Source organism: Lucilia sericata, unplaced genomic scaffold (genome assembly GCF_015586225.1).
Source record: "Lucilia sericata isolate MDLA Ls3-8-SP2 unplaced genomic scaffold, ASM1558622v1 Contig000048F_arrow, whole genome shotgun sequence".
Taxonomy (NCBI): domain Eukaryota; kingdom Metazoa; phylum Arthropoda; class Insecta; order Diptera; family Calliphoridae; genus Lucilia; species Lucilia sericata.
Window position 1 is genome coordinate 189,314 of NW_023994085.1, and position 24,818 is coordinate 214,131.

The 24,818-nt window shown below is 33.0% G+C and overlaps 2 protein-coding genes across 2 annotated transcripts in view; one reads left to right on the forward strand and one right to left on the reverse strand.

Annotated features, from left to right (window-relative positions):
• Nucleotides 1–24,818, reverse strand: part of LOC119615934 (protein suppressor 2 of zeste) — an 84,964-nt gene that overhangs the window by 44,325 nt on the left and 15,821 nt on the right. The window lies entirely within an intron of this gene.
• On the forward strand, nucleotides 14,468–24,469 carry LOC119615935 (polycomb group protein Psc). Its single transcript, XM_037971990.1, has 5 exons — nucleotides 14,468–15,778; nucleotides 17,505–18,273; nucleotides 19,026–19,116; nucleotides 20,001–20,204; nucleotides 20,325–24,469. The coding sequence occupies exons 2-5, from the start codon at nucleotides 17,616–17,618 to the stop codon at nucleotides 24,019–24,021; spliced, it is 4,650 nt and encodes a 1,549-aa protein (XP_037827918.1). The 5' UTR covers nucleotides 14,468–15,778; nucleotides 17,505–17,615; the 3' UTR covers nucleotides 24,022–24,469.

Here is a 24,818-nt window from a genome sequence, read left to right on the forward strand (position 1 = left end):
CTATATACTATGTATGTACGTATGCTTGTGTGTCTATGTAACTGTGTTAAAGGTACTTAAATGATAAAATATGTATGAAATGCATAGAGTTGCCATCAGCAGTTATTAAACTAAATAAATTTGTATTTCTTAGTTAGAGAAGCAAGTTGTATAGCATTTATAAGTGGACATGGCAACCCTTATATAATGATGGCCCAAATGAGAGCAAGAACGAGTAGGAAATAAAAACATCTGCCGTCAACTTCATCACTTGAAGCATTGAAATAAAATACAGACAACAACAACAGCAACAACGAGAAGAACAAAATATAAAACCTCTTTAATACGATCTGCTTATGGCACATTGTGTGTTGGTTGTCGTTGTTGTAGAAATTCTGGGTTTCACTAATTGACTGTGAGTGTGTGTAAGAGAGTTTGTGACGTCACAAACCTTAAAACAAAATAAAAAAATAACGCACACACAGTTACACTTATACACAGATACACAATCCCAAAAATTAAAAAAAAAATAAACAAAAATAGAAGCTGTTGCTTCTGAGCATAAATGAACGAACAAAAAAATATATAAATAAAATCGTGAGGCATTAATAAGCGACTTGAAGAAAAAAAATTGTAGACTCTACTCACTGGTATTTATTCATCCTTTGGTTGGGTATGAGAGCAATTGTAGCGAAAGAAGTACACGTAACTGTAACCGTGTGTCTGAGTGTTGGATTTAAAGAAAAAGCATGAAAAATAGGAATTACCACCTAAAAAAACGTTGAAAAGAAAATAACACACGTTCTTTCAAACATATTTACAATACTTATGTACATATGTATGTATAGGTACCAGATACAATGATATTATTGTAATGTATGAAATAATTGCCTATAGAAACCCACCATAAACTAATGTATGTTCACAGAGAGAGTGCAGAGGAAAAAAGCGGCAACAGCAACAACAACTGCAAGAAATGTAGAACTGAACTGAACCGAATTGAAAATTCACATTGTGTTAGTCGGCATGCGCTATAAACAACTAGAAAAAAACACAAAGAAGAAGAAACGAAATAAATCAGCAGCCGTTTTATTTATTTTCTTTAAAGATATGCTGTTTTGATGTTTTTGTTGTTCTTGTTGCATTTTCTACATATTATCATTATTATAAACATCATTATTGTAATCAACATCAAGACATTGTGTATGATAATGCTGATAATGATAACACAACAACATATTCTAACGGAGTGTCTAATAAACTAATTGTTAGTGTTGCCATATGGTTACATTTATATTAGAAGTGTTGCCACTAATTAAGATTGTAATGGGCGGATATGGCGCATTGTTTCGACATCCAGACGACTTTACGGCAGATCTTCAGATCTTCTTAAACTCGTCGACTCAAGGTCCTAGATGAGAATCCTGATTGCAACGGAAGTTATCAATCTGACTTCTTTAGCATTCTCCTAATATCTTAGAAGTATTGGTGGGTTTTCATAGAGGTTACACGACTAATAAAATGATTCGAATGAGAGACTGAAAGATTTCATAGTGTTCCAAATGTCCTGCAAGTGTAGTCGAACTGTCGATTATTTTAATGTAATTTCCAGTCAAAAAGTTTGTAAATTCGAAGATTTTGGCCGGAAATAAAATGAAAGGAGACCAGGAAATTCAAAAGGTTTTTCATTAAAAGTTTTGTTTTTGATATTTCTTGGATATGAATTGTATGTACATCCAGCGAGGCTTAACTCATCCGGAAGTTGCATTTCAAGTTCATACAGACATACAAAGATTTTAAGCTTACAGCGTTCAATCCAACATGCGGACCTTGAGAGAGTTTTCAAAGTAAGAGTTCCTTCTAGGAACGAGTGGTATAGCGGTAACATACCGAGTGAAAATACCACTTGGATCTTTACAGAGGGTTCTAAAATTAACTTCAGCCTGGGATCTGGTGTCTTCTGTAAAGAAGTATGGTATAAGTATTTCTCACAACAACAGTAATGTTTTTCAGGCTGAAAGATTTGTGATTATGGAAGCCTGTATATGACCTCAAATATTCGTGGCAATATAGACATTTTTATCCGCTTTCCTATTCAGGCAATGGATGAAAGATCTGGTGGAAAGACTGGGACGACATTACCCTTGTTTGGATCCCTGCACAATGGGACTACTATGGAAATGAACAGGCAGATGTGCTAGCCAGAACGGGATCTCCTCAAAATATCTCTAATGCCGTTAAATAGCAATTCTGTTAGGGCTTATTAAAAGTAATATCATCAATGTACATGGTTCTGCCGGTTCATGTACAAGCACTTTTTTCAAATTGCGATTATGTCAGCCTGAATGATACTATATGATGTCAATATTCGGACCAACATAGAAATTTTGACCCACTTCCCTATTAGTCAGACAATGCAAGAAAAATCTGTCAAGACTGGGTCGACATTAGCCTCTTTTGGATCCCTGCACATAGGGATAGAACGGGATCTGCTCCAATTCCGTTAGGGTCTATCATAAGTAGTATTCTCAGGTTTTTTCTTCAAAAGACTGAAAATAAACGGAATGATTTAGGCACACGTAGAGGGACCAAATTATTGTGGCCTTCTTTCAATGAGAAACGCACTAGACAACTTATAACCCGAAACAGATGGGATATAACTGGACAATGGTAATAACTGGACAATTGGTGCTAGTCAGACATGCAAGTTAGATTGGGATGCGCTTCAATGAATACTGTCGAAGTTGCAAACACAGAGAAAAGGAAAAGACGGTCTTCCATCTTCTATGCGAATGAACTGCTCTAGGCGATAATTTCCTTGGCAATTTCCTCATATCCAAGGTTGGTAAGATATCTGGGTCAAAACTTAATGTACATGCTTCTGCCGGTACATTTGCAAGCACTTTACTAAGGTATTTGAACTATCTAATCTCTGACCATTGCTGCCTCGTTGCTTAACTTCCGAGATACAAAACATCACTTCCGCATATCCCTACATTATCTTGGCAACAAAGCCGAACTTAACGCGAGTTATGGCCTTTACCATGCATCAGTCTTTTAAACGAATCTCTCTTCCCGGAATTTGGGTTTGAACTGCCCTGTAGGCTTTCGGTTCCCGTGGTACCTAATTATGTGGTTCTCTGGTTCGATATCATGTCAAATCATTCCAAGGAAAGACCGAGGATTGATTATCACCAGGTTATAGTCGCGACAGACTAGAGGTACCAACACCAAGATGTGGATCTGCCACGATAACACATTAACCAACCAAACATTTTGTGTAAGCGTGACTATAGTGGACATCTCGCCAGCTATTAAATCTGAAAAGGCAAGTGGATGGTTCCCCAAGCTTTAATTAACAAAAATCTGGCAACAATCACTGAAGCCCACTACTGAACAAACTCATATCTAATGAATCTGCTTGTAAATTAGTACGTGTATATGCTGAAAGAGTGAATGATAGATGACATTAATGTTTGGATGGATAAGAATTGCTCCACAACAACCATTTATATTCTATAAAATATGTATGTATTCCGAGTAGATATATACTTACTACATCTAAGTAAAAATATATTTTGCTAAAAGGCATAACAATTCTTTGAACGTACACATACACCAATACAAAGCCATACTGTCACCGCTACACATGCAATCAGACAAAGCAATTTCAAAGATACTCGCATATACATTTACTCAAACCCATGTTACAGATACAACAGACATTCATCTAAATAAGTACAAGCATTTATTTATCCATTTACTTATGGTATCTTTTAGATGGAAGTATACGGGAAGTCTTAAATACAATTGTTTATAGAATTATTTGATTTGATTTGCTTGTTACTTTTGTTGCTTTATTGCTGCTTTTATTGTTGTTATTGTTTTTTCATTTTTTTTTTTTTTTTTGGATGATAAAAACAGAACTCGTGACACTCGTGGTTTCTGGCCACAAGAATAATGAGGAAAAAGTGGAAGCAACAGCAAAAAGAGAAAAAACGCGCGCATTTAACACATCTTTATAATAATCTATAATGTTTCAGTCTGTGATGATGGTTGTGGATGACGATGAAGATGATAATAATGATGATGGCAATGATTATGCTAACAACTCTGAAATACTGCACAACACAATGATTATGCGAATGAGTGTATTTTATTTTTATATTTATTTTATGTATTCAACTCTTAAAGTTTTTATTACAGTACGAACACTTTCAGATGTTTGTGTATTTGTATCTCATTTTTATATCTCGTACTGCAGGTGAATGTGTTTAACAATAGATGAACGGTTGGATGCCTGAGTGTTGTTTTTGGGATGGATGTAAAGTAATTTGACTAATTAGCGCACAATCATACTTATTTATTATTTCTATTCGTTTTTTTTCTTCGCTGTCTGGGGGACGCCTGTTTTATATGCTTTGTAATTTTGTAAAATCATTTGTAATTCAAATCAATTTGGTGCTGGGAGTTTATAGGAAATTAAACGAATACATTGCTACAAAGTAACTTTTATTTTAAAAAGCTGCCTTAAGCATTGTATTGCAAAATGATACAAAATAAAACAATCGAGTTGTTTCAAAATTTAAAACAACACATACTTTGGTGACAAAAACCCACCCACTGGATGTGTAAAAAAGGCATTTAATTTTTAATCATTTTCAATTTCCATCCATCATCAATCGACTTTGTTAGATTAATATTTAATGGATAATTGGAATTACAAATAGGTACATACTTTACAATAATAATCTCAAGTAGAATAAAAAGTTAGATAATCAAGGCATTACAAATCGAAGCAGATTAAAGACAAATTAAGCTTATAAAACAACGTAAAGTAAATAATTTAAAGATATATCGATGAAAATGTTTGAAAACTTCTTTAAAATTTGTATACAAAATTTAAAAATGAACAAATTTTGAACATTTTGTAGTTTTTTTATTTTTTTTATTAAACAAATCTCAGATTACTTTAATTTTTATAAAAAATATATCAAACATTCCAAAAAATTAAAATACGGGCCATTCTTACACCCATGATCTTTTTCCATCTTTCTGGCATCAAATAACACAGGCCAACGATGAAAAACTTTTTAAATAATTTTCACTAATCCTAGTATTATTTAGTGTGCAGATTCCGAATATGGAAATAAAAAAAGTCATATAACCCACCAATTTTCTACCTACTTGAGTCCAAAATACAAAATTCTCGAATTTTATAGAAGTTGTGAATAGTGGCCTCTTTTGGCTGTACACTTATACTTAAAGTTATAGAAATGCATTCGGGAAAAATTCAACGCGATAGGACCACGTTAACTGGTAGCGCCACGGCTCTAAAGGGGAAAACGATTTTTACAAAAATTGTTTAGATTCTAGCAGCAAATAATTGGAATATATATTTAATTATCGTTCCATTAAGATATAAAACACAAAAATCGGTTAAAAATTGTAAAAGTTATTACAAATTCTTCCGATCATTTAGTGTCGCAAAGCACTTACATATCGTCACCTGAAATGCAAACGGCCCTAACTAACCAAAAATTCAAAATCGATTTTATTGGTGATTCTAATGTATTGCATCAAAACAAATGTCCACACCAAAAATTGGACTCCTCTGACCATAATTATCGATTTTATTGACAGAGAACAAAAGGCCCTATCTACAAAAACATTTAAATATTAAAGGTAAAAAGTCCAATTTATCCATTTTTATATACGCCATTGTCAACTATCATAACAAATGATAGGTTTCACTATTAAACAATTTGTTTATTTACTACAAATAAATCGCGTTGATAGAAACAAACTTTTTAATTTAAATAGTTTTTTGCTTCTCCTGTAAAATTTTAAAAATGTTAGATAGGGCGGTTTGCGTTTTAGGTGACGATATGAAATTTAAAAAAAAAATTAACAAATTTTGGGAAATATTCTAATAAAACCATGTCCTTAAATGTAAAATATATTTGTATTAACTGAAATTTGAGTTTTAATCCTCATTAGATAGCAAAAATCGTATTTGGAGTCATAAAAGGAAAACACTTCAGACGGCAGTTTTAAAAATACAGTTTCTAACTTTTAGCAGATATCAGATTTGTTGGCCAGTGTAATTAGTTTCTACTACAAAAAATAACTGCTTATCTCCTGAAACCAAGAACAAATCAAGCCAGTATTCTGAAGTGAGGTTTATTCCAGAGAAAGCGCTCTGCATCTAGATCTGTTCTGAACTTTAAAGTGAATGAGACAAAATCTCCCGCGCAGGTCGCGTATTTTGAGCGTTTTTCGGCCACTGCTCCCATCAAATGAATCAGTTGCATTCGATACTCGTTCCCTGATTCAGGTCATTTCAACATATCATAATAGATAGGACACTTTTAGTCCAATACAGATCATTAAATAAGCACCTTTGATATTTGGATTTAATGTCAATTCGGCTGGTCGGCTAGCTTCACATCCCTCTCAAGCTTCAGACGGCAGTTTCCAAACTGCAGTTTTATTGTTAAGCAAATTTAAATTTTTTGAGAAAATTTCTATGTGGCTTATGGACAATAAAAAAGGGAATAAAGGAATTAGGTCGAGAATCTCTAGTAAATCATTTCGTTGGTCTGTGTTATCGATTATTTTGAGTTTTTCATTTAAGTAGTAGATTCTTCCTTGAAGTTGAAAGCTTTAACATGATGGGTTCAAAGATCGAGCATGGCTTTTGTTAAAAAATTTATTTAAAATTTAGTTTATTCCTGAATTAATTGTGAAAAATATATATAGTTGTGTACAATGGTTCTTTAATTCCCCAAAAATTTTATACAGATCGGTCTATAAGTAACCATTTTATTTACGTATTTAAAAATGCCCCTCACATTTTAAAATTTGAATTTATTACTTGTTTTATGTTTTAATTTAATTTGCATATTAGGGTTGTTTTGCAGTGATTGTCGATATTTATGAAAACAAATTTCTAAAAATTGTTTTCCTATCGTATTTCTAAGAAACTAAGTTTATAACTGTAAAATTGTTCTTTTATAATTTAAACTCATTATTTGACTACTATGATGTTATTGGAGGCAAGTATTTACCACAAGGGCTTATGTCTAACCAATATTTACATAAAACATTATCAGTCTGTCATTATTAGACTGCTTCTAAATAATGTAATGACAAGTAGTCTCCAGAAACGCTTACAAATAGGCAGTTAAGTAAGTATTTACCACGATGTCTTACTAATAAGGGGTTAAGTAAGTAGTTTCGTTTCACAAGGCTAATAAATAACTACTTATATATAAAGTTATTTGTAAGACATTACTGGGCTCCCTCTAAGTAATGCAGACGGTATGTAATAGTCATTGAAAAGTACGTATTTGCGGCTGCTTTAGTGTTTTTCAATATTTACTTGAGAAAAGGAAAATACTGCAAACAGTTATATCATAAAACGCAACCACCCTAATGTATGTACAATATCAAAATGTAAATAAGTTCATTTCATACTCGTTCTTTTATGTAAATTTAGTTTTTTTACACCACAATGCGATAAATAATGATGCATACAAATATTTTATCATCAAACGGATTTGTTTTTTTATTTTGTTCACAATTAAAGAAAAACAGACACACAACAACAAATAATCTTGTGTCAAGATTTATTTATATATTCGAAGAGTAGTAGTAGTAAGTAGTGCCTGCTGGTACTGAGTACAACTTTTTAAATCTATTGAATTGTTGTTATTACGTATGTGTTCATATTGTTGTTGTTTGTTTTTATTCAAACCCTCTACCAACCTGCGCAATACTCAGCGTAAGTGGTACCAATGTCTATTTGTATGTATTGAAATATACACATACTTACATATTTGTCTATATATTTGTTTGTATGTTTGTCGTGTACTATTTGTTGTGTGAGTACTCATTGTATCACTTGGAATTCTGCAAACAAAAAGCTTTTCGTATGAGAATTGTATGTTACCACCCACACTAAACTACATTGACGTGACTACATTCATATGTGTTAGTAACTGTGTGTTCATTTTTGTTTGAAATTCATAAAGTGAAAATGATTTTTTTGGATTATTTTTTCTTTTGAGTGTGTGTGTTTTTATGATTTTGATTTAAACAAAAAACTGCTAGAATATTTTGTAGAGCAAAAAATGTATTTCGTAGATACACAAGTACTACATACTGAAATGAAACAAATTGTGTTCATTAAAATGTATTTTTTTAGGTAAAAATGCACAATTATCTGTAAGAACGTGTGTATCTAAGAGTGGTTGACTATAGAAAGTGATTAAAATTAAGTCATTAAATATGTATCTAGCTAAAAGTCACGTGTTATGAAATATTTGGTATTATTTTCGTCTAGTGGGTTAGTGGTTAGTGTTCTAGTCAGTTAAACCGGAGGTCGTGGGTTCGATTCCCATCAGAGATACTGGTAAAGGAGTGCACAACAGGCCCGATGGAGGCCTTGCAGTATTTCTTCGGATTTTTTAATAATATCCGAAATACATCCCAACCCTAAAATACAATAAACATTTTAACATCCGCGACTAATATTTTGAACAGTTTCCGTAGCCCGAATATACTACAATTTGGAAAATATACATATGTATGTATGTACATTGGGTGTATGACATCAATATGTGTCTTTAGTAACTTTAAACTTTAATTTCACTTTAAAGAATACATTTCTGTCACTTATTCTCATTTAGTTATAAAATAACGAAGTTCTTTTTGCTTCGAAAACGTTGAAATATTTATCAACAAAGCTTCACATGCGGAAGTTAACTTTTCACCGAAACTCGTGGTTAATGTGTTGAAACGGTTTCAACGTGCGAGAGATGATTCATACGGCTCAAAAGTTTTGATATTGACACAGAAGCCTATTATCACCTGGGCCATTATGAAAACGATCGGCCACATGTTGCAATATATGTTAGAAACTATTAGGAAATAAGTGGTTGACTCACCCGTATTCTTTTTCCTTCTATCATTTGTTTAGATTTAGATTGATTGGATCTCAACCTCAAAAGAATAGAATAGTTCGTTTGGCACAGAATTCATATGATGTCAGAACGATGGGAAATGGTCAATACGTCCATCTTTTCGATGTAAATATAAATATGGCTCTCTATAACAAATTTTTCAGTAAAATCGGTTGAAAACTAAATAATATTTCACTACGGTTCCATAAGAATTCCTCAATTTTATTTCGATTTTCAAAGTTTATGGGTTAGCATTATTGAATACTTATATATTTTCCATTATCTGGACTAAAATATTTTGCAATTTCACAAAATATTGCCAATAATTTTTCTTCCAAAACCCCTAAAAGTACAACTAAGAGTAAAAGTAACGACTTGAAAATCTTCCAAAACAAAGCTTTTAAATTTTATAGAGTCGTATCCTGTCTGCCAATCTTCTAAAGGACTCTTCTTTTAAAGGCATCTACATATTTAGAAAAAATATTTTAAGATTACTCACTGTTTGGGTTGCTCTGAAAAGCCAATAGGGTTTTATTCTAATGAATTTAAAAAATCTTTAATTTCATTCATATTGTTTTTGTTGTTCTATGGATAGTTCTGGGTTGGAGCCTGTGGTTTTTCTTTATAAAATTGCGGTTACTGTATGGATAATAAATACAGCAAATAAAAAAACTATTAACCAGTATTCAAAGTACACAATTACAATTAAATAGAACATGATTCACTTCCGCTGCTCTCTTACACGTTTGCGCCATTAAATGAAGCAACAAACAACAATTAAAATAAATTGCTCCACTTAGAATTAACACGGAATATTTTAAATCTGTAGATGTGTGTATTTAAAACGTGATATTTATAAGAATTTCGTGAATTTAAAAACGTTTTTTTTATTTTAAATTGTTATATTATGGCTAAATTGTTACATACTGCCTTATTCATAAACGTTTATCAAAGGTTTATAGTACACATTTTGTATAACAATTTGATTTATAAATCTTTGATAAAAGTTTATGAATAAAACCCTAATATTGCAAAATAATATTTTATTATCAAACGATAATAGTGAAAAATATATGAATTGCTCTTACATTGTTCATAAGGTTTGAAACTGTAACTTAAAAAATAAAAAGTCTTGGAGGTCGAGTAATGGCAAATCTTACAAATTTCATAGTTTTGAAGATGGCTGATTCTGGTTCGTTAAGAATTTTTAAAACCAACATAGAATTTCCATGGCCGGATGGAAAAACCCAGTAGTCTTCCTTTTATTTTTTGCTTTGCTCAGAGGCCAGTGACGTGATATAGTAGCAATAAGGTTTCTAAAGTGAAGTTTGGACAAATTCATAAGAATAATAAGTCGACCCTACTATCCATACTGAGCCAGATTCTTCTGGACTCTAAACAAGCGAATTTATTTTTACATTTTCTATTAACAATAATGTGAATTTTTTTGAATTATTAATGCATAACAAAAAGGGTTAGTTGATTGCTTCTAAGTCTTTTAATCGGTCCATATTTTTATATAGAAAACTAAAACCTTAGCACACTTCCCTGCAAAAATTGAGACTACTCCTCACACGAGTGTAAAGAGTACTCCTCAAAGGAATAGGAGTGGTCCAAAACTAATATGTCTAATATGTATGTATATCGAAAAAACATACTCCATTTAACATTGTGATGTCCTAGGTGAGGACCACGAAATCCATCAATTCACTTTCATCGGAGTAATTCAAAACTAGTCCCTTGCTGAAATTATGGGAGCACATGACCCGCAACATGGTCCTATGTAATGCAGGCTATGGACCATGTTGTTTTCAAAAATAATAAACATGATTCATTACTGCATTACATAGGACTACTAAAAGGGTCATGTACTTCAATAATGTTTACAGGCGAGTAGTTATTTTATTACCAAAACGGATTATGTACTACAATAATTTTTGCAGGGAATTAGATCAATATAAAATTTCATCGTCAAAACGAGTTACTCCGAGATAAAACGAATGCATGCAAACAACGAAACGCATACACATAACAATTCACTACAGCACTGCGAATGAAACGTAAAACTGTTGAAAGACAAAGATTTGCTGTCGATCAGACAGTTTTTATAACATTCAAGTTGTTCCGCAACTCAAACTTGAATACCGAAAGCAAGGTGGAGCTTTTATTTGGATTTAAAAAATTAATGGTTGAAGCACATAACCAAAACAGCAGAGTTTTCACCATTAGTTCGAAAAAAAATCCTCAATTCGAGCTATATATTCATATAGAAAGCTGGAAGCTTTGGACACTGAGATTAAAGCTATCAAAATGTATCATCGATTTGAGTCAAAACGAAAGCACGCATAACATGAAATGTTTTACGAATAATACATCGCAGTACAGCGACTGAGATGCAAAACCGTCGAAAGCCAAGCAACAGAAATCGGTCTGAACGGGGTTTTCAACACTTCTGCCTGAATTGGGTCTGGAGGTAAGGATTGTCTAAGATCCTCTTCTTACGCCTTCCTTTGTTAAATCGTAAACGTGAACTATAAATGTGACGCTATATCCACTAGATACATTCGAAACTCTAGAGAAACTTTCGATGTGATATACACATTTTGTTGGAATTCTATGGTAATTTTTCTATCAATATGTGGTAACTAATTCATTAGAGTCACACCCAAAAACTTTCAAGTACCTTCGAATATTTACCTTCATTTTATTCCTCCTGGGAACATAGGGTATCTACAATATTGTTCCATCTTGTTCTATCCTGAATTAGTATTTCGACACCATTGAATGACATGTTGATTTCGCAAATCTCCAGCAGCATTGTTCGGCGCCATTTACTCTAAGGACCTCCTTTTCGTATACTGACATGAGAGTTTCATTCCAAGGCATATATTGTGATGCTTTTCAGGGTTTTGCGAAGCTAACCCATTTCTACTTTCTTGTGATAGTTTGCGTTTGAATTTTCGGTGTTTCATTTGATTTCCTCCATAAATCGGTATTACTAATTGTTCATATAATTCGCAAAAATTTATTGATCGTCGTTTGGATATTTCCTATTTTTGCCACTAATGTAAGCTATGTCTCGCTTCACGCATGTTTTGAATAACCGCAACTTTGTGTGTATATCTGTGGTGTTCTCCATCATGTCATGTTCAACCGACCGAAAACAGCTCTATCTTTACCAAATTTATAACTTACATCTTTTTCTACACCGCTTTGTGTTGACATTATGCAGCCTAAACAACAAAAGTTCTCCAGGAATTCAATTTCCATGTTATCAATAGTTTGTCCTGTATAGTGTTGTTCATATGGCCTCTGACTTTGGAGGTTTATTGTCAGACCAACATCTCCACAATGGATGACCAAATCGTGGACCTTGCTCCGCTTATTTCTGTGTCTGTGGGATATAAGACAAACATCATCTGCGAAATCGAAATCTTCAAGATGTCGGTGGAAATTCGAGACAATTCCTTTTGTTTCTTCCATACTTTGGAAATAACGTTGCCAAGAACTACAAAAAACAGATATGATAGAGGACATCATTGCTTTAGATCTACATTTTTAGTAAATGTTCCACTATACTTCCCGTTATGGCGAACTTTTAAGGAATTCCTGGAATTAAATTTCCATGTTGTCAAAGTATAGATTGTCCTGTATGGAGTTGTTCATACACATGAATTTTGTCTTTTGGGATATTTGGCAAAGATCATTTGCGAATTCGAGAACTTCAAAATGTTGGTGTAAATTCCAGACAATTCTTCTTGAAAACATTGGACATAACGTTGCCTAGAACTACTTCAGAGAGCAGAGGTGATAGAGAACATCCCTGCTTTAGACTAACATTTGTAGTAAATGTTCCACTCTAATTCTCGTTATGGCTAACTTTTAAGAAGGTATTGTCATACAAAGGCGTATTATCTTAATTGGGACCCATTTACATCTGACATCTCTCCTTTTGAATTATCAGTGAATATTTATGTGATGTCTGTAGTAAAATCCAGGTGGAAGACTGGCAGTTTTAGTCCCAAGATATCAGATGTATTGCGTAATTATCAGCTAAGTATCTTGACAGAATATGAGGTGTTTTCAAGTTTAAGATTGTGGAAATTGCTCTAGATGAAATAGCCATAAGTGATCTAGTTATACTAAGTGGAACCATCCACAAGGCACGTTAGAACTTTGAAGATTTCTTTTATATAGAATTAATCAAGAAACAGTTGTCTAGTAATGATGTGTTTGGGTCTCAGTTAAGTTCCAATATTTGGTGTTATCACAACTTCTTTGATTTTTGAAGTTGCAGTAAGGGTTATTAAAGTTATGTATATTAAAGTTGAATAGTACCAATTCTGTTTTAGCTGGATTAAAGACAGAATCAAATTTCAAATAACTGCAATTTCCACATCATCCCCATAGGTAACTAGTTTGCAACTCTTTCCCTCTAAGGCTCTTCGCAGTGCTTATTTTATGTTTATTTGAAGAAGTATGATTAGAACTCATAGGGTTTCTTATTTAGACTTTATTAGGTTAATTTATACCAAAAATGGATACCTATTCCTTCACTTCTATATCACGCGTATTTGCCATAAATAACAATATACGAGTGATATATTAAATTCTTTAAAGAATTTGAAAAAAATATCTAACTTTTAAAATCTTAAAAAGGAAACAGTACTTTTAGTAACTTAGTATATAGCTATACATTTTGGGTATGTAAAGGAGATAGAGCTAAAGTTAAAATTCAGTTTAAAGTTCATTGAATCTATGGAACACAAAGGATTTGAGGCAAACAACAATTTGATAGGTTGAGGCAAGGAAGAGCTGAAAACAGTGAGAGCTACAAACACATTTGTCCACCATTTGTCTGAAAAGTTTTCAAAGATTTAAAAAAAAAAACATCAAAACGAAAAACAAGGAAAAGTATTCAAAACTCTAAAGGGAAAGTAGGGGAAGCAGCAAGAGTGCAGCAGTTAGTATATAAAGGATAGGAAAATAAAATAAAAAGCAAATAAAATTAAATACATAAATACAAGTAAATAAACACAAAATACACAAAATCCTCAAAAGCAAATGTTTTTAGTATATAATTCTAGAATATATAATAATTCTAGAAAAGCAACAACGATAGCTGAAAAGCAGATTATATAAAACTCAATTGAACTTTACAGGCATTAGGTAGATACATAGTAGATAGAGGTAGTTAGGTAAAGAGAAGATACATATGAAATGGATGTATGTATGTATATAAAACAACTTCGAGGGTATGTAAGTATGTTTATATATAACAAGTCTGAAGCTATATATGCACATAACGAGAATGTATATATAAAAATCAACTGCAACGAATGCAAAAAAAACCAACAATAACAACAAAAGCAGCAGACTAAAATGAAACAAGCACTCAAACTAAAGCCAGCAGATACAGATACATTCGTAACAAACATACACTCGCAGCACATAAAAGTCTGACAGTCAGTCAGGCAGGCCATTAAAAATACAAGACCTTTTAGTATAAATCCAACAGCGAATACAAACGGTTCGTCGTAAAAACGATAAAAACGCATCTCTACCGACGACAACGTTGCTAATATTCCTCTCCTGGTTGTTGTTTTAAAAAGTATCTGTGTGTTTGATTACATGAGTTTAAGTAAATGTGTGTGCATGAGTGTAACTGGCGCCCTAATAGTGAAACATTAAAACAGAAATAAAGTGAGAAAACTAAAAGAGTACATTTCGTCTTTGACTCCATACGAATGAGTGATAATTGTAAATTAAACTCAATAGTTTACAGTAAAATCAAACAACTCAATTTACCAAAACAAGAGAGTTAAGCAATAAACGAAAGAGATAGCTAACTAAACTCAATCCTCTATAAAACGCCAATAAGTAAAAGAGATAGAAATATCTAGAGGCCACGAAAAAAGTCAATAACTCTGCTAGAGTAAAAATTTTACTCATTTACCTAAATATACTACTGAAAAGTATATAGAAAAAATATACAAACAGTGAGTGGTGTGTACTGTGTTCAGTTAGGTAGACAAACTATATATAAAAAATGCTACTTATATACTAAATATGCAGTACATAAGATACAGGCAAAAAAGCCATTTAACTGAGCATATGTATCTGCTGGCGAGCATATTAACTCAATGCTAAGAAGCATTTCAACGCGAAACGTTGAATTGAAAAGACGTGTACCGGAAAATTTTTACGAAAACTGGATTAAAAAAAATAATTAATTAAGAAAAAATTAAATGTTTATATGAAAAAAAAAAACAAGTTTTTGAATAAAAAAAAATTACTTCCCCCAAAATATAAAAATTATTAATAATATTGCAATGCATTCGTGTAAGAGTGTGTGATATTTTACAAAAAGAGAAAAGAAGTTGAGAAAAATTTTACGAAATAACGTTGAAAACAAAATTGATAATAAATATCTCAGCTTGTAGTGAAAACAAGCTAAAGAATAAATAAACAGCAGCGTGATATACATACAGTTACACAAATACAACAACAACAAAATAATGTAGAAATAACAAACAAAAAAGGAATATAAAATAAATACATGAAAAAAAGAAATATAATCACAAAAAAAGAGAAAATCTCTGTAAAGAAGTGGAAAAAAATTTATACAAAATAAATTACATATTGTGAAAGTTTTTTAATAAAATAAAAAACAAAGTGTTTTAAAATTAAACTACAAAAAAACAAAATCATAATTTGGATTACTTTACACACACTTTTTGGATTACCCTTTAAAATATTGGATTAAACACGCTAAAAACATGGATTTAAATTATTGGATTATTATTTTAAATTTATTATCCCTAAATTTAAAGGTAATTAATTATTTTTTTTTTTTAATTAAATATTTATTTAAAATTATAAAAGTTGCTTAATTGTTTATAATTTCATATTTTCAATGATTTTATCCCTTATTTTATGTTCAGCTTTTTCTCACTCTTACAAATTATTCCCTTTTTCTATATTTGTTGTAATATATCCCTCCATCCACTATATACTATTATTTTTTTTCCTTTCCTTTCTTTTTGCTTTGTTTTCATCGTTTATTTATTTTATTCTTCTTTCAATATTTACCACTACCACCACCATACTTTTACACAGTCATACAAAATATCTACGTTTTTTATATTTTTCCAGCTGTAGTTTTTATCACTAACAAAAATAAACACATTTCAAAATTACAAACAATTCTCTTAACGAAAATCTACAATCACATATATTTTGTATTTCATTCTCTCGGCTTTTTCTCATTTTCTTTTGTTATCGCTCTTGCTGCTAGAAAAATGCTCTCATACAAAAACTATATTAATACAGAGTTGCCAGGAGTTGTTTTTAACCCTATGACAGTTTCATTCCTTATTTTAAAGGAATTTTTAATGATAGAAAACTATTTGACACCGGTCCACTTTATGTACTTTGCTTTGGCAGATATATATATATAGATTTAAATACTCCCAAAATCTTCAAATAATCGTTTCCCTGTTTTAGTTGTAATGGACCAAAAATTTGAATATACGACGCCATCTATCGGATAGTTTTAAAACTTAACAAGATCTTTTCTCATTAGATGTAATAGTTCTCGAGTTTATTGTGTCAGAACTATTCCAAAATCCAAATTCATCATATTCGCTGGAAATTCAAAAAAAGATCTCAAAAAGAAAAGTGTAAATCTGCACTTTTCGTTCACGGAGCTTTAACCCATTTAAAAGTTTGTTAAAAAATTCAAAAACAGTATTTGACTTGTAAGATCTTAATGATCCTCCATTAGACTAGTCTTTGAAACTGTCAAAGATCAACTATAAAATTGCTAAAATCGGAAAGAATTAAGAATTTTGTTAGGTTTTGTTATGTCAGATTAAATCACTACTCTTTCCAGCACTTTCATTACATGTTACAGCACCATTACTCTCCTCTTTCAAATCTCACAAGGGATTCAATATAAAAGATTTATAAAATCCAATCGGCCATCTAATCTTACGAGAAATGATAACTAAGAACTAGTGCCGTAAAAGGGTCCTAGAAAAGATATTTAAAATATTTATTGATGGCTAAATATATCAAAACAACTAGCAAATGTTTACTTTCTAAAGCCTTTATATATCACCAAGTCCAACCAATTGAAATTATATAAGATTTTCCAAATAATTTAAAAAAACAAATCTAGTAGAAAGCAAATTTTGGAGATTTTAGTCTATTATTTAACAAAAAAGGAGATATTAAAATCACCTATAGGAATAATAACCACTAATAAAAACATGGCAACTCTCCGTTTTAAAGACCTATTAAATTTATTAAAGTATTTTTTGTTATAAATGTGTATAAAATTAAAAAAAACCTAAAGCTAATAAAATTTTATAATAAAAAAGCCACAATTTTGAAGTTTAATTACAAAAATTAGCCTTGTTAATCTCATATAGTCCCTATTCTTTCCTATTACACTAACTTTTATCATATTATTTCTTTATTTCTTTTATAATCTGTTTTTTTATAACAAAATTAAGCAAATAAATCTAAAATTTCTTTACAAAACTAATATTTCAGCCTTAAAAATATCAAATTACTTTTTGTGGGCCTAAAACAAAACAAAAGAGCAAAAAAAAGAAACCCAAAGTAAGGAAGACATAACAAAAAAAAAAAAAAAAACAACAAATTATGTCCCCTGTACCGCTACCTGTGACAAATTCTGCCTCAAAAACACAAACAACTGCAACGACTAAAGTGGCAGAAGCAACAACAACCATTTCAACTTTGCCAGTAAAACTAAAAACGGCAACAATAACAGCAACAAACATGGCGAATTCCAATACAACATACAAGCAAATGGAACAGCAAAACAAAAACAGCAGCAACAACAGTAATAACAATAACAATGCGGCTGCTGTAACAAATGTCAATAAAACAAAAACACAAAATCGTCAACAATTGAAAGAAATGTCATCATCAGCCTCTTCAACCTCATCATCTTCCTCTTATTCCTGCTCCTCGTCAAGCTCTAATGCCAAGAATGTCATAACATCTCAATGTGACAGCAGCAGCAGCAACAGTAATAATGACAACAAAAGCATTAAAAACGAATCCAATCAATCCTGTGATACTGTCATTAAAACCGAATTAGAGTCAAACGATCAACAACATCATCAGTTGTTGGCCAATGATAATGGCCAAGATGAAATGGAGAACAATGATTTGCAATTGTCGGCAATGCGCCAACGACCCATTTTAATGAGTTCCGTTAATTCGCACATCATTTGCAGCCTGTGTTTTGGTTACTTGATTGACGCCACAACTATTGTGGAGTGTTTGCATTCATGTAAGTAGTTTTTGTTTATTATTATTTATTATGCTTTTAGTCTCATTTCACATTACATTGCACAACCTTGATTACTTTGCATACCTTGAGGCGCAATGCTGTAGTGTAAATAGAACAAGGACGTCTGACGTTTTTTTCACTCGCTCAACCTTGAATTTATATTTGGTGTCACCTTCAGTTGAAGTTATATTTTGATTTCTTTTCGTTTAACAGGCGTTGTATTCCAAACTAGGGAAGATTCAAAGACTTTACAACTTCAAGAACAAAATTCTAATTGAGGGAATAATTAGAGACTAAGGCTAATTTAGCGTTATATGTACCAATATCAATATTAAATGTCTCAAGAGTCCATTTTATCAAATTTAAAGAAAATACTAAAATGATTTTTGACTCGCATTTCCTACGTAACCAAAGTATGGGTAAAATATCTCATTTTTACAGTTTTTCTACCTAGCCATGTTTGTTCAAAGCCTTTCCCATGTGAGAAAGGGATTTTTCGCCTTATTGCAAATATTACATGTCAAATAATAAAATATTATTTTAATATGAAAATGTATTTAAGTATAAATCAAAAAAAGGGGGTTGAAATGTTAAGTAAATGAAAAACAATTGCAAAAGGATTCTGTGCGTTAAGCCTCTAAAAGGTGTCCTTTTTCACTAACACAATTTTTAGACAATAAAAATAGTTGTTGAAATATGAAAAGATTTTTTTATTATATTTATGAATTTTTTTCCACTTTTTTTAATTCCAGTTTGCCATAGTTGTTTAATCAAACACTTGAGAACGGAGCAGTATTGTCCGCGTTGTGAAATGATGATAAATACCGCAAAACCCAATATAAAGTAAGTATTTCCAAAAAAATAAAGATTGTCTTAAAACTACAAAAAATAATAAAAAAATTCTTATCTGAAAGTACTTGCCGACGGCAATTGAAAAATCTAAATTTATTTCTTCTTCAAATGTCTGTTTTTAATATACAACAACAACAATAACTAAAGAAAAGAACTTAAAATTAATAAAATTCCTAATAAAATAACAACAACATCTTAAAGCCATGACAAACAAGACAACAACTACAACAACCAACAGAGACATTAAACCCCTGAATATAAAAAGAAAAAATACACAGAGTGAAAGACAAGAAAAAACACACGCACAAACCCGATACAAACATTCATCCCTCGTAACACATTTAAACACATTCGATACGATTTATCAAAATAATAATAGTCTAAGAATTTTTGTAATACGAGGCCTAGGTGTAGTTTTAGTGGTGTTATGTTGTATTTGCTGTTTGCCAGAATGCAAACAGCGTGCTAAGTAATGAGCCTTATAATAAAACATCTGCGTCAACATTTCATTACACGTCGTCTACTATTTATACAAACTTTCAAGTCACAACACATATTGATACAAAAAGATAGAGCAGAAAGACCGGCAGCCAGCCAAATAGTTAAACGGACGGACACTTATACAGACTTTTAAAATATATATAGTATTGTTGTTGTTGTTTGTATTTCATGCTAATGTTATTATTACCTGCTTAGTTAGACACACACATTTCTAGCTCCGTCTTTACATTTTCAATTTGTTAAGAGTCATGTTTTACGCTTTAATGAACCATTTGAAAAATGCATAAATGGTTTTTGCAACTTACTCTCAAAATTTCAATTTAAACAAAGGTTTGGATTAAATCTAATTCTATTTTTCCTTTTTATCATTTTAGGCCCGATACAACATTGCAAGCTATTGTTTATAAACTGGTGCCGGGTCTATATGAAAAGGAATTAATGCGCAAGCGTGCCTTTTATAAAGATCGTCCAGAAGAAGCCGCCTTAGCCACACCAGAACAAAGAGGTGACGATACTGAACATTTAATATTCAGTCCCTCGGATTATATGTCCATCTCTTTGGAATATGCGGATATAGAGTAAGTATTTTAGCCTTTCCCCTTCTTTGAGTATATCATCTAACTATTCCAAACTATAAAAACCTTTTTACTAACTTTTGCTCTTCCCTTTTCTTTTTCTCTTTTCGTTTTCCCCATTAGTGAGCACATGAAATCGAACGCTGAATATAGTGAATTATTAAAACCCCGTTATCTCCAGTGCCCGGCCATGTGTACCGTAGCCCATTTGAAAAAGTTAGTCTATGGTAAATTCGAAATTAATTGCAATCGTTTTACCATTGATATCATGTATAAAGTGAAAACTATAGTTTTACTTGATCATTACACCCTTATGGATGTAGCCTATATATACACGTGGAAAAGAGATGCTCCCATGCGTTTTTATTTCCGCGTCAAACAATCGCCGAAACCCTTGATAAGAGTTAAGAAAAATCTCTTAACGCAGCCTAAGAAAGAAATTGTGCCTGTAGTGGAGGAACCAAAATTACATTCCCAAGCCATGTGTATAGTGCATGAGCCCACACCCTCCCTAGCGGCCCCGGTTAGCAGTAATAAAATACTTGAGCCCGAGGAAATCAAGCAAGAAAATGAGTCAGAAGTATCCTCTACCACAGAAATCCCCCCACCATCGGTGCCAGAACAAAAACAATTTGAAATTGTACAACCTCAAAGTCCTTCGATTAGTTCGCATGAGACTTCTCTTACCGATAAGCTGAAAATTACCCTGGTGAATAAAGCTGTAAAGGATAAGTCGTCTTATAGCGATGTCAATTCACCGGCTCGTGTTAAAGTGATGAAGGAGAAAAAAGACAATCACAAAACTTCTCCTTCCACTTCGTCACAGAAAGACGAACGTAAAGTGGAAAATATTAAGCTTAAAATAGATCTGTCAAAACAAAATAGTGTTACAATTATCAACATGTCAGATCCCGAGCGCAAGGAGATAGTTAAGCCTGTTAAGCCCGAAAAAGAATGGAAAGTTAAGACTAAAAAGGACAAAGATAGTAGTCCAAAGTCTTCTCCAAAATCTTCACCTCATAGTGAGCGTAAGAGCAAGACTCCCAGCCCTCTAACAGTGCCTCCACTCACCATTAAGGCAGAACGCATTAGTCCTTTAGCAAAAACAAATTTACCCAGCCCTTTAGAAGAAGAGGATAAGAAATCGCAATTTTTGAAATCCTTCGCTTTGACACCCACTAAAAACATAAAAACCGAGAAATTGGAAACAAAACCTTCCAAAACTTCACTCAAAGAATTTACCCACAGTATTGTAAATAAAACTATTGCCAAGGATCCTTTGCAAATATCTTCGTCTTCGAAACGCAAAAGCAAAGAGCCTGTTAAAGCTGTTGTAAAGAAACCCAAATTATCACCACCATTGGCAACAGAAGATTTTAAAATCAAATTGCCTCCAATAGTGAATACTAAGCCCTCGTCGCCTTCCACCAACAAATCCTTAATGCCTCCACCTCCCGCAGTAACAGCCATGAAACCACCCGCAGCTTTACCCAAGAAGTTACAGAAATCACAACAATCGAAAGTAACTGCAGCTCCACCTGGCTCGTTAACACCACATCCAATGCATGGTGGCAATACTGGCATACAACTGGCGGCTCCTGGCAGTCGTACACCCATTGCTAAAAGATTCCAACCAATTTTGCCTAAAACTCCACGGATTAATCCATTCGCTAATATACCCAGCGATGTCAATAAGATTCTAAAAGATGCTGGCACAGAGATCAAAACAATTCCAAAGGAACCTGTCTCTTCTAAAGTATATGGACCTAAAACTGATGCTGCCCCTGTAATGGGGCCTCCATCTATGCCAGCACCTCCCCCGAAAACTCCAAATCCTACAAATGCTACTTCAAATGCCAGAAACAATGTCAATGTTTCCTCTTCATCTTCGTCTGCTAAGTCGGGAGCTGGTAGCAAAAATAACAGTTATTTGAACTTGGCCTTATTCAATGCCTCCAAATCAAAGGGTAACGAAGTGCCACCTGGTTGCCGTACGCCCATGTACACACCAAATTCACCCATCTACTCGCCTAGCTCACCTCAATATGTGCCTAATTACAACATTCCTACCATGCCCACATACAAATACACCCCAAAACCAAGTAACACTGGTAGTTCGTACTTACAAAATGTGTTAGGCTCAAACAATCAAATGTCTAGCCTCTTCCCCAGCCCACCAGTTAAAAAGGATACAAACTCCAGTGGCAACAATAGCAATAACAATCCTACGAATTTGACTAACAATCGCAGTGAATCTCAAGCACCTAAGCGTGTCTATTCCTTTGCCAGAAGTCCAAGTCCAGTTGAAGATCCTCCCGAAAAGCAATTGAAGGTTAAGTCTTTGTTGAATTCCTGTAATATCAACATACCCTCTTCGCTGTCCATTACAATTACGCGAGAAGACGGAGAAACTTCATGCAATGGTGCTACATATCCCAAACACAAGAGTCCAGTAAACAACTATATAGAGATTCTCAAATTGCCTGATCAGACAGCCGATAACACGGATACCAAGCGCCTATCGCCTCCAATTCAGAACACAAACAATTCTCTTTTCCCTAATCCGCCAGTTAGGAGGGTAGCAACACCACCTCTAAACACAGTAAAACAGAACAACAATTCACCCCAACAAAATGGAAACAACACTAAACAATCTCCTCCTGCAGCAGTACCACAAAACTTGGTAAATCATAAGACGTCTTCAAATAACATGCCCCCTAACATAAACTTATTGACAAAGAATCAAAATGTTTCTAATAAATCCCCTGTGGCGGCAGCAAACAACAAATCTCCGGCCAACCCTCAAAAGTCTCCCATCAATGCAAATGACAAGAAGACTCCAAGCCCCGAGAAACGTCCAAATCCTTCACTAACCGAACAAAAATCACCCAATGGAGGCGACAACTCGGCCAGCAAAAAGTTCAGACACATATTACCCCGTCAAATTGCAGCTATTAATACACAGCCCGAGGTGAATCCAACGAAGTCGACCAATAACACGGGTAATGTCATTGGCACTTACTCTTCACCCACCGGCATTAATGTCAAAATACATTCCAACAACAAAAAGGTACAACCTTGTAAAAAATCCCCTGGAGCACATGCTGCCGGAGCAACAAGCAAACAACAGCCCCAAGCTCCAAATGCTGCTCACAATGGCCTCAAAGCCCCAACAAAATCGCCACAAACTTCAAAAAGCAATAACAGCAAAACAACTTCACCGCCAGTTTTAAATGCCAACAATGCAAGTAAGTTGTCTCCAACCCCAAATATGCCAACGCTACCACCCACCCTTCCACCTGGTCTTACACATCCCATGCAATCAATGCTACCTCCACACTTGGCAGCTGCGGCTGCCTGTCAAAATGCTGCTGCCGGCCAAGCGGAGTTAAGTAAATTGCTCAAGGAAAATCTATTGAGGGCTCAAGTTCAAGCGGCCGTTGCTAATCAATCAAATATATTTTATCCATATGCTGCCAATGCGGCTGCTGCTGCACAATTGGGCCAATTCAATCCCACCATGTACAACTACCAACAGGCTTACATCATGGATCAGTTATCACGCATGCAGAGAGCTGGCAACGAGGCGTTCTCCGAATACATGCAAAAATTAAAGAACAGCATGGATGCCAATAAACCCCCCGCCGAGATGCTTACACAACCTCAACAACAGCAGCAACATCCAACAAAACCAATGCAAAGCACCAAGAAATTGTCTAGTCCCAAATCACTAACCGGCCCCAATAATCCCCCCAACTCCGTTTCAGCTACAGCCATAACAAATCCCACAAAAGACTTTCAAGCTGCAAAAACAAAGTGAAGTTATTTCCCAAACAAAACAACAACAATTTGGGAAAACTTGAACTTGAATATAAGCTACAAAAAAAAAAGGAATCAAATTCCTTTGAAAACACTTATTTAAAATTTATTCAAATACAAAAATGTTTCCTTAATTTTAAAATTATTTTGTATGTAAGTGTTATTTATTTAAAAAAAAAAAGATATTGTTTTTGTTTTTAAAATACATTTGATTATTTTAACAATTGTTTCAGTTTAATAAGTTCAGCAGTTTATTTGAAAACAATTTTAGTTTCATTTTACTAAATTTTATTAATTAAGGTTGAAAAAACAAAAGTATTATTAATGTAAATAGCAACAGAAGTGTACAAAATGTCTGTAAATATTTAAAGAATGAAATTTTATTATTCTAATATTTAAGATTAAGTTTTAAGGAAAACAATTGAATTATTCAATATACATATATTAAAGAAAAGAATGAAATATCATTAAAATAAAACCAAAATATTTTTATAAAAAAATCCCTATGTGTTTTATTATTACACACACATATGTATATTTCATATTCCAACAGCTTTAGGTTTAATCTGTTAGAAATCCCCAGCAGATCGGCGTTTAAATGGAAATGTCTTCATTTCAAATGTCTATAGTCTTCGATGCTGTTTACTGATGATTAAATTCGATGATTTATGTGCGTGTGTGTGCATCCAGGCGACAAATGTTGCCCGAACATTAAAGCAACGTGTATCGTCTTTCCCAAAAACCCAACAAAAACAAAGCTACAACAACAGTATGGAGGAAAAAAAAGAAAATGCTAAA

Excerpts from the sequence above, each read along its gene's own strand:
- LOC119615935 (XM_037971990.1), top strand. The coding sequence starts at position 17,616 with ATGTCCCCTGTACCGCTACCTGTGACAAATTCTGCCTCAAAAACACAA. Across the intron at positions 18,274-19,025 it reads TGTGGAGTGTTTGCATTCAT|TTTGCCATAGTTGTTTAATC; the intron begins GTAAGTAGTTTT and ends TTTTAATTCCAG. Across the intron at positions 19,117-20,000 it reads ACCGCAAAACCCAATATAAA|GCCCGATACAACATTGCAAG; the intron begins GTAAGTATTTCC and ends TTATCATTTTAG.